Below are 15,058 nucleotides of genomic sequence, written 5' to 3'. Positions count from 1 at the left end.
TAATAGGGATGGAGCGGTAACCTTAACACCTATAACTTTGCAGTCAGTACCCCCATCTACAGCAACATAGAAGTCCTCCCAGTATGCTCAGCGTTTCGGTATGGTCAAACGATACGGAAACGTCGAGGGTTCTCATACGAATACAATGGCGCTAGGCGGCAGCACTTAACAATCGCCTACCGAAGCAAGGTACACGGGGAGACTTTCATTATCGCAGATCTCACACCATCACTTCCACTCCATTTTATCTCATGCAATACGAGAAAACCCATTTACAATCAGAATAACGTCGATCCCCTCTTCGGGTGATACCTTCATGACAGTAGCACAGGGAACACCAATGAATAGGCCCCTAAGTACCAATATTGCCACCAAAGGTTTTCTATAAACCTTTGACCTCTAAACAACTCTTGTCTGATTGGGTTTTTTATGTGTAGGATTTGAGGAGGGTTGTTTGCTGCTCATTTTACATGGCATCTACAGCCAAAGACTTGGAAAGTTGAACTAGGTATACTTTTTGTTTTCATCTATGAACTTTTGTTAAAATTGCATATATTCGCTGATAAAAATCTACAACATAATCACAGAGATTCGTCGAATAAATTTCACCGGAATTAAGAAACTTTTCATTTAGAAAATAGCTACGCTAATGCTATCCCTGAACAAACGTGGTGTTTATCTCAATCACATCAAAGTCTGAAGGTTTTGTCTGTAAAGACTGCAAAGCAGACCTGTACTTAGTTAAGCTAACAAAGCCATATACTGGAATTTGTAAGAGCGTCGAGATTTCAAGTAGAGATTTTAATTAGGGATCTCTCCTACTAGAGACTTAAATAGAGGCTAGATATACCTAGAGCCATCCAAAGTCAGCCAAGTTGGTTCATTTTTAGTGCACTGTATATTTAGAAAAGGGAAACGAGAATGTTCCCATTCTCACATGAACATTGCAAGCAGTTATGCAATATTAATTCATTATTCATTTGAAACCGCCATTAAGAAGGTTGCAGAGTATCCATTATGTGAAAGAAAAACTGGATCGGAATAAAACAACATTAACTTGAGATCGATTTGAATGAATCATATCATATGTTTAAAAAATGTTTGTCAAAAAGTCGATAGAATAATTTCACCAAAATAACCCGATAAAAAAATGATAAAATTTGCCTGGTACCAGAAGTATAAAATACTTCTCTCCGAGGGGCAGTTATAGAATTCACCCTAGTATGGTACGATGCCCGTTTTAGTTTGATAAGCATGAAAGAAAACAACAAGGGTGAGCTGGGGAAGAATCATGTTACATAAATAAAGTATTAAGAGGATACAGAGTGTCATCCTTCTTCAATTACCACCTTCTGATTTTACTATAAATTTTGATCGCAGCAGCGATCTAATGGAGGATCAGTGTCGAACATTTTATAAAAACTTTTTTGTAAAAACACATGGGAGAGTCTTTTCATAACTTGCAAGCGATCAATATGTGCGTCAAACATAATGAAATTACGTCACTTTCGGCCTTGGCTATGATATAAAATGTTTAACTCATTTCTAAGGTAGATACAAAACAAAGGCTAAAGCGTTGTTGTTTCTGTTTGTGCACATTTACGAGTTGTAATGTTACCCGTTTGATATTCATCGGACAACCTTTAAATTCATGAAGAGTCAAAATCGGTCGAATGCCTTTTAGAATGCATAAAAGGTTTCCTAGCTATGTTTTTCCAGTTACTAAAGCGCACTCGGGCCTCTAATTAATGAGATAACTAATTAGATTTAATTCCGGAGAAAGGAAAGAGTGGCTATTCCAGTTTCACGCGCCGTTACCCCTACTCTTACTTTGTTTCAACTTCTGACCTTACTACAAGATTTCCTTTTCAACCGACGTTGCTTAGAGAAGAGGTTGCAATAACGTGGTGGGATATTAGCATTTAAAGTGAACCGAGCCAAGCTTTTTTGTTCGAAAGTGGGGTTTCGAACATCAAGGAATTGATTCCATAATTTTGATTCGTGGAGGTTGGTTTATAGTAAAACCGAAATGAGATTGGGAATTGCTGGCTTCTGGGTCTTGGCTCGGCTCTAGCTCGGCTCGATTAATATATACATGTTTAAAAAAAAATTGGTACTACCAACGTCAACCTCGAGAACGACTATAAATGCCATCCCATGTTTAGGAATGTAATGGTTCAGAAAAACCCGCTCGGTAAAATATGCTCAAGGTTAGAGACGAGAGATTTTTCCCACACTTCATTTCATGTAAAATTGCAACGGAACGCTATTAGTGGAGAGAATAAAGACTAAAAGGAAAGCACTATATCAGTGACTAAGCTTGCGAGCCGGTTCGCGAGTCGGTTCGCGAGTCGTAGTGGCTCGATGCCTGTCAGCTTGGCTCGGCTCGACCATAAAAAAGCTCGCTCGTCAATTAATCGAGCCGCAAAAGTGTCGGCTCGGCTCGGCTCGAACTCGGCTCGCTCGTCACGAGCCCGAGCTGGCTCGAGCTCGTGAACAGTCCTACTCGAGAGCTTCGAGAGTGTATTCAAGACCGTAGAGCAAGGGAGGTTCTCCCGCATGAAGTCGATTTATCTATAGCACTAAATATGTCTTTAGCATTTCATGGTACAAGAAGTATCACGTATAACTTAAGGAACTAACTTAACAACTCTGGAACTAAATTTACTACCGGCGTATAAATTTAATATATTGGTGGCTGAACAATTAAGATAGGCGGAGAATATAACAGTAATACTAAGAAAATGGGGCGATGAACTTGATGCATTTAAATGAGCATAATTCATAGTTTTAAGACTTGGAGAATTGATACGATTTACACCAGGATGCCAGACTACTTGGCGGGCAAAGCTAAATACCAAGTTGCTTGGCCTCCTGCTGGGGTAAATGGTATCAATCCTCCTAGTTTGAAAACTATGTACATAATTCAATTTTTCTTTTCCACCAATTCACACTTAATCGTAAAATATATGTAAGAAAGGTTTTAGCTTACCTGGTGAATATAAGACACATGAGTGTTGCTGATAGAATGGTAAGCCTCTGAGATAGTGCCGACTGTGACCTTTGCATCGCCCGGTGAAGGTCATTCTAAAAGACGAAGAAATAATGAAAATAATTTGACTTAGATGAAATATAAGTAACATTTAAAAGTGATGCAATATAACTAATTTTTCGATTTCTTAATTATATTTAAGCGGTGAAATAGTCCAATCATAACTTGAAAACAGTAACCCGAACGACAAAACGTCATTGAACATTTATCGATTCGAAATCAACCAATGAACACTCAATTTCTTACAGACCTTCCAGACACAACTTGCCTACTTAGAAAACATATTTGGAAAAGGTGCTAACAAAGAATACTTAGTGAATGTATTTGTTTAGATAATGGGGGTGGTCAGATTGCTTTCTTTCTTTGCATTGGGACTATCAAATGATGTACTTACAAACATATTTTCCAAGGCAAATTTCGCCAGCCAACAATTGAGGAAGGTAGGAATGAAGAGATTCCGTAGTGGTGGCCAACATAGCTGTTAAAACATTAAGAAAAAAAACTTGGCTTTCTTAGATTAAAATTCTAAAATAGCCGCCGTAGTTAAACCTATAATAAGAAATTAATTCTATCAGTTACTAACCGTGACAACGAAGGGCACATTATTGACTAGTTCCAGTATAAAAGTAAACGACATAATCTGTTGCCAAATATTCCCCTAGAACAAAGTCCAGATACATTGTCGGAAAATAACCAGGGTCGGCGCCTCATATGACGCGAAGAAATTTATGGTAAAGCTCACCTTGTAACTTAGATATGCGATTAATAAGGCTTCTGATAGGCTGATCACTGCCAACGTGACCTATAATAATGAAGCCGTTCATTGGTTAAAATATTAACCCAAACCAAGAAGTGATATCTAGTTCATTAGGGAGAATGTATAAATTCGCCACATTTCCATCTTTATCTCCAGTCCAAACGTAGGTCCGGAGTTAATCTCCGCCTCTAAATTACAACCAGCATCTCATTGGTTCTTGAAAACTCACGTCAGCGCGACGTGGATGACGAAAATAACGTATTTTCCGACTGAGGAGAGGCGAAATAGCCCGGCCTCCTTTTACGCCCCCCCCTTGTACTTTGAAAGGGGGACTGGGACTATGGCGCGCGAATACTTAGACATCTTATACCTTCTCCCTAATAAACTAGATGTCACTTCTTGCCCAAACTAAATAGACCTTTTCGACGTAAAAAAGGGGGGTAGGCAACCAAAAGTATTGGGACATACAATGGGGTTAATGTATTGCCACCCGTCTCTGCGCACTCGCATGATACAAAAAGACTACAGCGCAGGCGCCAAAAAGCGAGGTGGAAGGAAAAGTGTCTTTCCCTCTTAGTTACAAATCGAAATGGTCTATTTGACAGTAGAAATGATTTGTACCTGAATTCCCCATAAAACTAAAGGTCTATCAATCCACAAAACGGCGTTCCTATTAAAGAAGTTAATTATTTTTTTAGTTAAGCCTAACGGGTTAAACCATTCAAAATAGTTACCAGTTGATATGTCCATTCATTGGTCTATTACTAAAATTGTTTATAACGGTATCATCTGTACTACTGCTTGTTGAATTGGCCCCTGAACAACCGTAACTGTAAATACATCAGAGTTAAGAGTACCGCAGCGGACAATAATCAGTTCAAAAGGTCTATGATGTCCGATTTTCTTATTAAAATTTGTCATGATATCTTTATCTACAAGGCCTATTAAAGGAGCTAAAACAGACCCTTTACAAAATGGGGGCCACAGTTTTGTCTACTTGATATAGAGCCATCTCAGTTGTGACGTCAGTGCCTAGGTGAAACGTCACGGGCTTAGCTTTTGCAGTGGGCGGCCATGTTTGGTACCGCTTTGGTTCTATGGGCAAATAGCATGGGTGACGTTACACTAAGGCTTCTGAGATTGCTCTATAGGGTTAAGAGAGAACATCCGGTATGTGGATCCAAAGACGTTAGATAGGGCTTCAATGTTACAACCACCAAAGTCCATCTGAAATCAAATCTAATGTCTTTGGAATCCATATACCGGATTTTCCGCCTTAAGAAAACGAGCTGATCAAACAACGTACTATTTTTAAACAGCTTTTGAAAATGGTATATTCGCTATTTTTCACTTCAAATTACAATAAGACAAAGAAAACCGAGACTGAAGGTTTGACAAATTTCTACAGAAGAACTAAGGTTCAACTTCACAAAAACATAATTCAGATCAAAAAGTATCTGACCGTCCGTAAACAAGATAACTGCCAACATTTATTTTTGTTCGTAAACTCGATTTTGAAAACCTTATACGAGGGGCTAATCACTCTGAGATTTCCTGTACACCGATTACGGAACACGCGTAATCATTTTAACACTGTCAAGGCTTTTAAAGATTACAAGTAACCCCTTTAATACAATCAAAGGTACAGCCTTGTACACCAAATACACTGAGTGACTGGCCCCTCGTCCCTATACACAAACAAGAAGTTTCGCAGCATGTCTATAAATGTTCCACCAATAAAAACAGAATAATTTATTTTTAAGAACAAGTTCTTACCACGAAGCCGTTTCAGGCCCCGTATCCTGTACAACTCTGAAGACATAGAGAATGCAGGCCACTAGTTTTATCACCAAGTTAAATATCCTTATCCTGAGACCTTAAAATTGAGAATAAAAATAAATAATTGTTAATATATTAAGAAAATTAACAACTAATTAAAATTAAGTTTAAAAATTAGTAAAAATCCTGATAGACTTCTGACTAACGCCCAGCCGAAAACGCTTTAACTAGTAAGCTGCAATTTTGCTAGCAAATTATTTTTTAGTAGTAGCATAAGTTAATAATATATGTTCCATAAGTATGACACTACTTATACTTCGTAACGCTATAGAGACTGAGAGCTTGTTTGAGAACGACAAGCGAGAATAGACTACACTCGGTTTTGCAGTCCATCTTCCTATTTAGTCTATACTAAGCCTTTAACGGCGCCTCACCAGGCGTCGCTTTACGAGAATCTATGTCGTATCACCTACGTCCCTTCATGACAAGCTCTCAATAACCAGTAACAAACTTATGGGACATATCTTATGAACTTATGATAAATATAATAATAAATATAAATCTTACTTGATCTTTGATTTTTGATAAAATATAATTGTAGTCTCTCTTTGAGTGTGTTTTCATTCACGTAAAACTCCACTCGGACCCTGAAATTACAGAAATACAAACTCAAATTAATCCTAATTTAAAAGAACATTTATTTTATTTCTATAATAAAGATTAATCACTTAATAATTACCCTATTTTACTCGGAGTATTAGAGGTTTCTAGTAATAAAGCTAAATCAAAATCCATTTTCTGTGGACTATTCATATTCTCTAACAATATCGAAAACACCATTTTAATAACAACGATGTTAAAAACACTAGGCTAAACAAACAAGACATAAAATTTATTTCAACCCGCCACGAATGTAACTAAAAGCGAAATGGGAAAAACTAGAAAAGATCCCCAAAAATAAATTTTTTAATAATAAATTAGAGTCGAAAAACCTTTACGTAGATTATTGCATTTTACTTTTTTTAAAAATTAATTCGTTTACATACCAAGCTAAAAAGTTTTTTTAAATTTTAGATTAAAAAAGTAATTTTGTTGGTAATGTCTAAGCACGCAAAAAAGACGAGGAGATTTTATTTTTAAACTTTTTTTTAGACCAATTTAGGCTTAGTTTATAATTTCAACCAGAGTATCTATAGACCGAGTAGTGTCAAGGGGCCAATTTTTTGGGTAAAATAAATGGGATACGCGTCATGTTGCCTCTTATTGGCGATAGGTGGCGTTTCCAACTCAGTGCCGAACCTGATTCTATTGGGATAGCGCCACCTACCACCAATAAGAGGAAACATATGACGCGTTACCCATTTCTTTTGCCCCAAAATATAGCACTTTGGCGTCATTTTTGGCCTATTTACGCTACTTGGTCTATAAAAACTTTAGTTTCAACCTGCGGAGCTAAAATATTGAGTCCTTTACGCAAGTTACGTAACGTCGTGACTCTCCGTTCAATGGAGGAATTTTTTGGGAAGTGCAAATTCAAGAAATTTAAAAGCTGACCGCACCCTTTGTCTAAGACACAGGTATTCTTTAATATGAGCTTTTCAAACCACGAGAAAATGAAGTCAAAGCAAGGGGTGAAGCAGTTGTAAAATCCTTAGTCCCTTTTCAAAAGTTGAGGATAAAATAGAGTCCGGTGTTTGACCACCTTATTGACTTAAGACAGATATGGCTTCAAACTAAAGGACTTTGTTGGACTGGCAATTTCAGAGCCTTATATGACGTCTTTGGATCCACATGCCAATCAATGTTCTGTATTAACCCTAAATCAAGCAGACGATACTGCAGCCCCCCCCCCTTGAAAAGGACCAAGTCTGTTTCGCACTAAGGCTTCTCGGTTGACAAAAGATGATCAACGTCTTGTTTATTCACTCCTTCCACTACTCTCTTGTTGGGAAAAGTCATATGCAGAAGCGAAAGATGTTTGTCCATTGAGAAGACTTCAATTGAAAGTTTAAAAAATTGAGTTGTATAAAAACTTCAAATCACGGCTGTTTTTCACTTTTCACCCGCAAATTAAGCTTAACACGTACAAGTTCTTGAGAATTTTCGAACTTAACGAAACTGAATTGCGCAACACCTAGGGCGCTATGTACTTTTCAAATTCTCATTGTCTTTAAGATAACTAGAACATCAAGAGACCAACTTAAGTAAACATCAAACAAGCAGAAAAGTTCCACCAAATGAATTTAAGGACCTGAATTAACCACCGATATGTTTTTAATCAATAAAAAGATTCATAGGATAAAGGAATCTTTCATGCTCTCAATATCATCCGTACCAGTACTTTACAGTGAGTGTCCAACCTCATAGAAACTACAGGACCACCTCCCAGAACAAAGTACAGGTTTAGGACATGGGGTGTTACCAATTACCGAGTCACCATCTAGTAAGTTCTGCCCTCTCTCAAAGACACGATAAACTAGCTCCACCAAAAAAGGTTACAATCCAAAATCAATGCATGCATCTTGAAAGTACAAGGGTTACAATCGGGTCTTTAACATTTACGAAGGGTGTGGATCACATTCAGGTCGTACAGTACTTAATAGAAGAAGGGAAAATGCTTCGATCTTTATTTCAGCAGAATAAGAGGAAATCCGGAAAAGAAAAGGACAAAGCTTAGTAATGAGGGATTTGTAAGACCCGAGGGGTATTAGGTCATGATACACTATAGGAATTGTACCAGGAACTTTCGAACTCGGCAATTTAAGAAGCTTATAACCCCCTTTGAAGTTCACATCAGAGCTCGGCGTTGGCGATGAATATTACTATCACAGCGAAAGCAGCGCCCATATGCGGAAATTTTGATTCTTGACTGCAAAATATAAATAAATAAATAAAAAATTCCACTAGCTAAATGGGGCGTCGCCATTTTTGCGAGAGCCAGTAAGAGAGCAATGGTGACGGGTCTTTATAAAAAATAGATACAGGCAGAATGATTTTTTTTTATTTTTATTAAATTCAAATTTTGATGTCAATACCCTTTAAAAGATGCTTCTCTCTCTAATCTCACCACCTTTTGACTTTAGAAGGAATTTTTAACCCCATCTTCTCTAGAAAAAAAAGAGAGCTTTCACAAAACTGACCATTTATAAAGACGTCAGAATCCCGGCCCCCAAAGCCTGCAGAGAAAGTAACATGGAGGTACAATAATTCCTAGTAGCTGTATGCATTTCTGATATTTCTTGAAAGTTATATAGGTGAAAAATTTAGTACCGTTTGTGGTATCAAGAACTGAAAAAGTTCAAAAATATAACTGAGCTGTAATTCCATGTTCTAAGAATTTGCCCCATTAATGGTTCCCTAACATTATTGCAAGCTTATGCTAAAGGCAAGCGATCTAATAAACTAAACACATACGTTCTCCAGTTTTACATGAGTTCATTACACGGTGTTGAAAAAAAACTTTAATTCAAATAATTGACTCGTCACATAGCGTTCAATCTGTATTTATTCGAACCATGACTTTAAAACAAGATTTAATGAGGAAGAATTTGATTTTAATGGTGAAGCATAAAGGTGGTTTTTAACTGAAACATTTTAACACACGAAGGAGTGAAGAGGTAATTGGCTCCATTTATGGCCGATGAAAGTGAAATTTTTATTTTAACTTAATCAATATGGATAAGTTGATCCTAATAGCCCATGTCTTTGGATTATAAGTGATTGATAACACCTTTAAAAATACCCATAATTTAAAATTCTCAAACCATAAGGCAGAATTTGATCTATTTTTGAGGACATGGCCTTCTTCATATTAATAAATTCATTAGTTCATAAGATATGTTCCATAAGTTTGTCACTGGTTACAAACTGGAGCTTGTCATGAAGTGACGTAGGTGAAACGTCATAGATTATCGTAAAGCGACGCCTGGTGAGGCCATGTCAAAGTCTTAGTAATGCAGACTAAATATGAAGATTGACTGCAAAATTAACCGAGTGTATTCAATTCTCGCATGTCGTTCTCGAACAAGCTCTTATAGAAAGTCTCTAGCATTACGAAGCATAGGTAGTGTTATACTTATGGAATATATCTTATAAATTTTATGATACAATGTATAGTAAGAGCGTGGCACAGATGTATAGCCATTTAGAATCATAAACATTAATAATTTAATAATTACATTGCAATTCAATTTGAGAAAAGAACAAAAATTAATTCATACCTATACATAATAGTATTCTGTCCAGTAATATTTAATTTTTTTCCCATAACCGTTTAAGGTTGGCTAAATTACATTAAAAATCACTTAGACCCTGAAGATAAAAAGGCCCTTTGATGCTAAACGTCCCGGTTCTGTTCTTGACATCAAACCAACCAAGGAAGCGCACCTAACAGATGAATTATTCAAAAGGAAGGTTGAAGTCAAGCCTGGAGGAAACCATTCAGTGTTGCCTGTCAGCATTAACAAAGGCTATTACAACCCTTTCAAATTGAACCTGGAAGTGTCAAGGGACTTTGGTTACCGATAAAACTCGGCCACAGCTCGCCTTCACTAATATATGACCTCTAGCCTTTTCGGGCCTGGATCCTTGGGCTCCATATTAAGGGAAGGTGAAGTGAAACGAAAAAAAAAAAAAAATAAGGGTCGATTTAATTTCAATCAATTCTTTAGTAAGATAAAAAAATTGGCTCAAAGGTAAGTACCTCGTTAAAAAAACTTTATGGCTGAGATTAGAGTCTTAAGTTTAGGGAGAAAAAAATTAGAAACGATTTAGTGAAATTTGCTCATTTATTGAAATACTTAATAGTTAAAGAAAATTGGCATCCCAATTCGATTTAAAATAGTTTTAAATTTGATTAAAATTGTGGTTTTTAAATAAACACTTAGAAGATTTTTATGAACTGATAATTTTCCTCTTTTACCTTTCCCGGTGAAGATGACGTCACGGAGAGGTAACACACTGGACGTGTCTGTGTGTTAGTGTGTCTGACACCGCGTTTGCGGTTGGCTAAACGGAGCAAACGAGTTCTCAGAAAGCAATTTTTACCTCTCCGAGTGACGTATGTCACGGAAAGATTCTAATTTCGACGTGCCTGTCTGTCTGTGTGTCTGTGTATGTGTCTGTCTGTTGTTACACCCCAGGGGACCGCATTCGCAGTTTCTTAAGACGATTTAAATAGAGTTTAGTAAATGACGATTAAAATAATTAGTATCAATTATATTTATTTAATTATTTAAGAAAAACCTCTTAATTGTGTCTGAACTCGTAGAGGTTTATTTTGGTTTCCCAACTTGTCTTAATTACCCCAGATATTTTGAAGCAGAGGGATTTTTGGGAAGATAGTTCATACGTGATAATGTCAAATTTTCTCAGCGATTTCTTGACTTTTCTGTCGATAATTCTTTATCTTTAAATAAATAATTTAAATGATCTCTGTCGCAAAGAAGGTCGTTTTGAAAACTTCGATCGATAGCCAGATATACTTGGGATCAAAGGTCATTTCCATACAATATTTAACGGAACGGTCTATTGCGAAGCATGTAACCTCCATTGTGAACTGCGCTTAGTTTAGGCAGAAGTGTGCTGAGACTGTTTAGAGCATGCGTGGCATACCTAGGTTAATTTCAACATTCTGGTTGACACTTGCATCTAAATTTAGTCAGGTTCAAACTTTGATTCAGTGTTTCACCTTTACTTTAAATCGATATTATTGCAGAAACCCTTTTCTTTCATAAGTCCCAATAAATTTTAGCTTAATCACTCCTTTTCTTCTCGAGAAGGTTTAAGGTAAAACTAAGGTAAATGCTACCAACGACACTTTTCAGACTTTTTTTTTAACGATGTGTTTAAAATGGGGTCAGAAAGTTTAATACTTATTTGTTCTCCCTTCTTAATCTTAAAAACCTTAAAGCGAGTGTGAAAAGGAAAATCATGTGATTTCTAATGGATTCTTCTACTAGTTATAAGACCTATATACATCCATGAAATACCTCCGAATGGTCTTAAAATTAAAAAATTTCAGTGAATTTTTTTAAATGTTTTTCAGTTTAGTTAAAAACAAACAACTTGTTTAAACTCTTCACTTTTCCTTTAAATCTAAATAGAAAGTTTTGAGAAATTGTTTGAAGTTTTGGAACAAGAGAAAGACAGAGCCAAAAGCATTCGAAATAACTAAAGCCTGGAGGGATTTATGCAAATTAACCTGACCATCATTTGAATAATGCTTGTATATAATTGTAAATCCTGCAACTAAACCGGCCAGAACTTGCGATACGGTTGGGGAAGGTTCAGAGGTGAAATATCATTAGAAATTTTGCCTCCCTTAGATTACTTTTAAGGGAAATAATTTGTTGTTTAAATTGTGGTTTACTCTAAATGATCCAAATGAGTCAAAAATACCAAAGCACTTAGGTTATGTTCTGCAAATTCGAAGTTCTATGGTACGCATAATAGGGATTGGACCATACCCTGATCAGGTGTTGGAGCTAATACCAGGGAGGAAGTAGAGACTTCTTTGGTAATTTTTTTAAGTTCATAAGATATGTTCCATAAATTTTGTCACTGGTTACTGATGTGACGCAGGTGAAACGTCATAGATTCTCGTAAAGCAAAGCCTCGAGAGATGCTGTCAAAGGCTTAGTAAGATGGACTGCAAAAGAAAGCGTAGTCAATTCTCGCTTGTGGTTCTCGAACTAGCTCTCTGTAAGTCTCTAGCATTACGAAGCATAGGCAGTGTCATACTTTGTGGAAAATATCTTATAAACTTATGATATATTTACAGAATATATAAATCATAACTTTTGTTTTATAAAAAAAGTGATAATTAGTTGTGCCTTACTGTTCATTCAACTTTATGCGAAACTATGGAATGAGAATCTTACAGGTAGATGAACCCTAGGTAATAAAAGCTCGTATAGCTTCGTAGGCACTAGGTTCAGATGACATTAAGTAAAATACGAAACCTACATATAATTACTAAAAAGGAAGAGTGATCAGTCATTAACATTCAGAGTCTACTCGAACGGGAAACTTAATTGGCTTTTCAATCAGCAGTAATAAGCGGGTTATCCCTAATTCCATAAGTTTATAAGATATCTTCCATAAGTAAGATACTACGCATACTTCGTAATGCTAGAGACTTACTGAGAGCTAGTTCTAGAACGACAAACCGGGAATTGACTACACTCCATCGGTTTAGCAGTCCATCTTCCTATTTAGTCGGTACTAAGCCTTTTACAGCGCCTCACCAGGCGCCACTATGACGTGTCACCTAAGTCACTTCATGAAAGGTTCTCAGTAACCCATGACAAACTTATGGGAAATATCTTATGAACTTATGCTAATACCCTATGAGACCTTCGTAGATCCCCTAAGGCAAGATCCATCCTTCGGATTATTGTCACGCGTTACCGCTAGCTATGTTGATTATTTCCATTATTTTTTCTAGGGTCCCTTTTCATCACTATAATTACCAATATCTCTAGTACAAAGGTATACCGTAACCAAAGGCAGGGACCATGTATTTTCGCATGGCTTCGTTTTGCAATTGGGTATGGTGCCATCTCAAATTGAAAAATAATACGCATATTTTTCAAGTTGAAAGAATAATGTGGTTAAAGGCTAGGGGACGTGTTTTAGATGAGGTTAGTTCAATACCTTGTGTGTAGTATCAACTCTAATGAAAAAGTGGGTGGGTATGACCCTTTCCATCAAAAATGCGGAACGAGCGGTATTAATTTTCTCGCACGCGACTGGCAGATATTAAAGCACACGCGAAGTTGGTGACGGAAGTCGAAAGAAAAGAGGTTCCTTATTGGCGAAACATTGTATCTCTTCTGTGACTTACTGTAACTCTTAAAACGTTTTGGCTGTAAAAATTCATCGTGAGTAGATAGATTATTACTACATGAGACGTAATAAATTATACTGACGCCATGGGTAGTCATAAAAATTATATAAGATGATATAATATATATTGTCTAAATGATATAAGGCCTCTTAAAACTGTAATGGATTTAATTAAAGATTATCAGTTAGTTCATATCAGGAGTCTATAGCACCTGCTCAAAAATAATCGATATTTTTTATGGAGATAGCTAGAATCGTGAGCCTTCTGACGACACAAATATAATATATGGGTCCTTATAGGCCTATAGGCTTGGTGTACAATGACAAGTCGTTACGTGTAAAATCAACTTTTCAAAAAAAAAAATTACATCCTCGAGACTTTGAAGTTCATTCGTTTAAATATTGAACCAAAATTCAATAGTAAAAACTACAGATAAAGTTTCTTAATTCAAGCAAACCTTTGTAACGGAAACGCTATATTGTCGAAACTGGTCGAGAGCAAGTGCAACCCTTCCAAACTCCTGACAGGGGTTAAGGGCGGCACGCTTTCCTCGCTACATCGTTTCTGTCTCAAGTCCCGGTTATAAGTCTCTTCTTCGTCGAATAAATCGTCACCCAAATGACTTCCGGAATTTGCGGGAGAGCCTATGTTTCCCGAGGAACCGCCGCGAAAGCGTCCCGGGCGGAACGGTGGTCGCATACGGAAGCCTCCTTCGCCGCCGGTCGAAGAGGCGGCCCCCGTCGAAGGAGACTTGTCCCCGTTTCCATTGCCGTTGCCCGTCAAAGGAGCGGATTCCCGGAGCAAGATGGACTGTTGGGAAGGCGTTTGGTGACGGCGAAAGATCCAGAAGTTGGACATACCGGAAGTGAAATGGGAAGGTTCCGGCGACTGAACAGCAGAAGCGGTAACATGGACGCACTTTTATTTGATAGATGGATTATTTATTTAACGAACGATATATTTCGTGGGGACGATAAAGGTTGGGTTTTGCGTATACGCAAGTTTTCGTGATGGAGTGCTTCCCTTCTTAGATAAAAGTAGTGGTTTTGGAAATGGCTTGGTATATAAAAGAAGTGATATCTATAGTTTACTAGGGAGAAGGTGTAAATTCGCCACATTTCTAGCTTTATCTCCAATCCAAACGTAGGTCCGGAGTTAATCCCCGCCTCTAAATTACAACCAGCATCTCATTGGTTCTTGAAAACACACGTAAGTGCGACGCGAATAACGAAAATTAAGTATTTTCCGACTGAGGAGAGGCGAAATAGCCCGGCCTCCTTTTACGTTTCCCCTTGTATTTTGAAAGGGGGACTGGGACTATGGCGCGCGAATGGCATCTTATACTTTCTTCCTAGTAAACTAGCTATCCCTTCTTGGTATATAGCAACTGTTCGCTATTGGGTGCGCCCTAAGAGGTTTTCCCCGCAAGTTTGCCATTATACATATACTTAAATATAATCTCGTGAGCCTGTAGGCTTTTTTTATACACAATAAACTACCATTCATTCATTCATTCAAATGTTGCATTTTTCCATGGGTGGAGCGGAGCTTATATGGCAATTTTTTGTAAGTTGAGTTTATCTATACCGACACGAAGATCAGTAGAAGTTTCTTTAAGAAT

At 37.2% G+C, this 15,058-nt stretch overlaps 1 protein-coding gene across 1 annotated transcript in view; it reads right to left on the bottom strand.

Moving 5' to 3' along the window:
- The window catches only part of SLO2 (slowpoke 2), a 167,853-nt gene that overhangs the window by 14,255 nt on the left and 138,540 nt on the right, over positions 1-15,058 (bottom strand). The window contains exons 3-10 of the mRNA XM_089869710.1: positions 6,156-6,235; positions 5,586-5,685; positions 4,544-4,639; positions 4,431-4,479; positions 3,795-3,854; positions 3,636-3,710; positions 3,447-3,530; positions 2,993-3,087 (exon numbers count right to left, since the gene is read on the bottom strand). Of these exons, the coding sequence (XP_089725836.1) occupies positions 2,993-3,087; positions 3,447-3,530; positions 3,636-3,710; positions 3,795-3,854; positions 4,431-4,479; positions 4,544-4,639; positions 5,586-5,685; positions 6,156-6,235 (639 nt within the window). The remainder of the gene's footprint in view (positions 1-2,992; positions 3,088-3,446; positions 3,531-3,635; positions 3,711-3,794; positions 3,855-4,430; positions 4,480-4,543; positions 4,640-5,585; positions 5,686-6,155; positions 6,236-15,058) is intronic.

Source organism: Phalangium opilio, unplaced genomic scaffold (genome assembly GCF_054372755.1).
Source record: "Phalangium opilio isolate 3A_F unplaced genomic scaffold, DU_Popi_V2 ptg000031l_1, whole genome shotgun sequence".
Taxonomy (NCBI): Eukaryota; Metazoa; Arthropoda; class Arachnida; order Opiliones; family Phalangiidae; genus Phalangium; species Phalangium opilio.
Note: the sequence above shows the minus strand (reverse complement) of the source record. Positions and strands in the feature narration are given on the sequence as shown.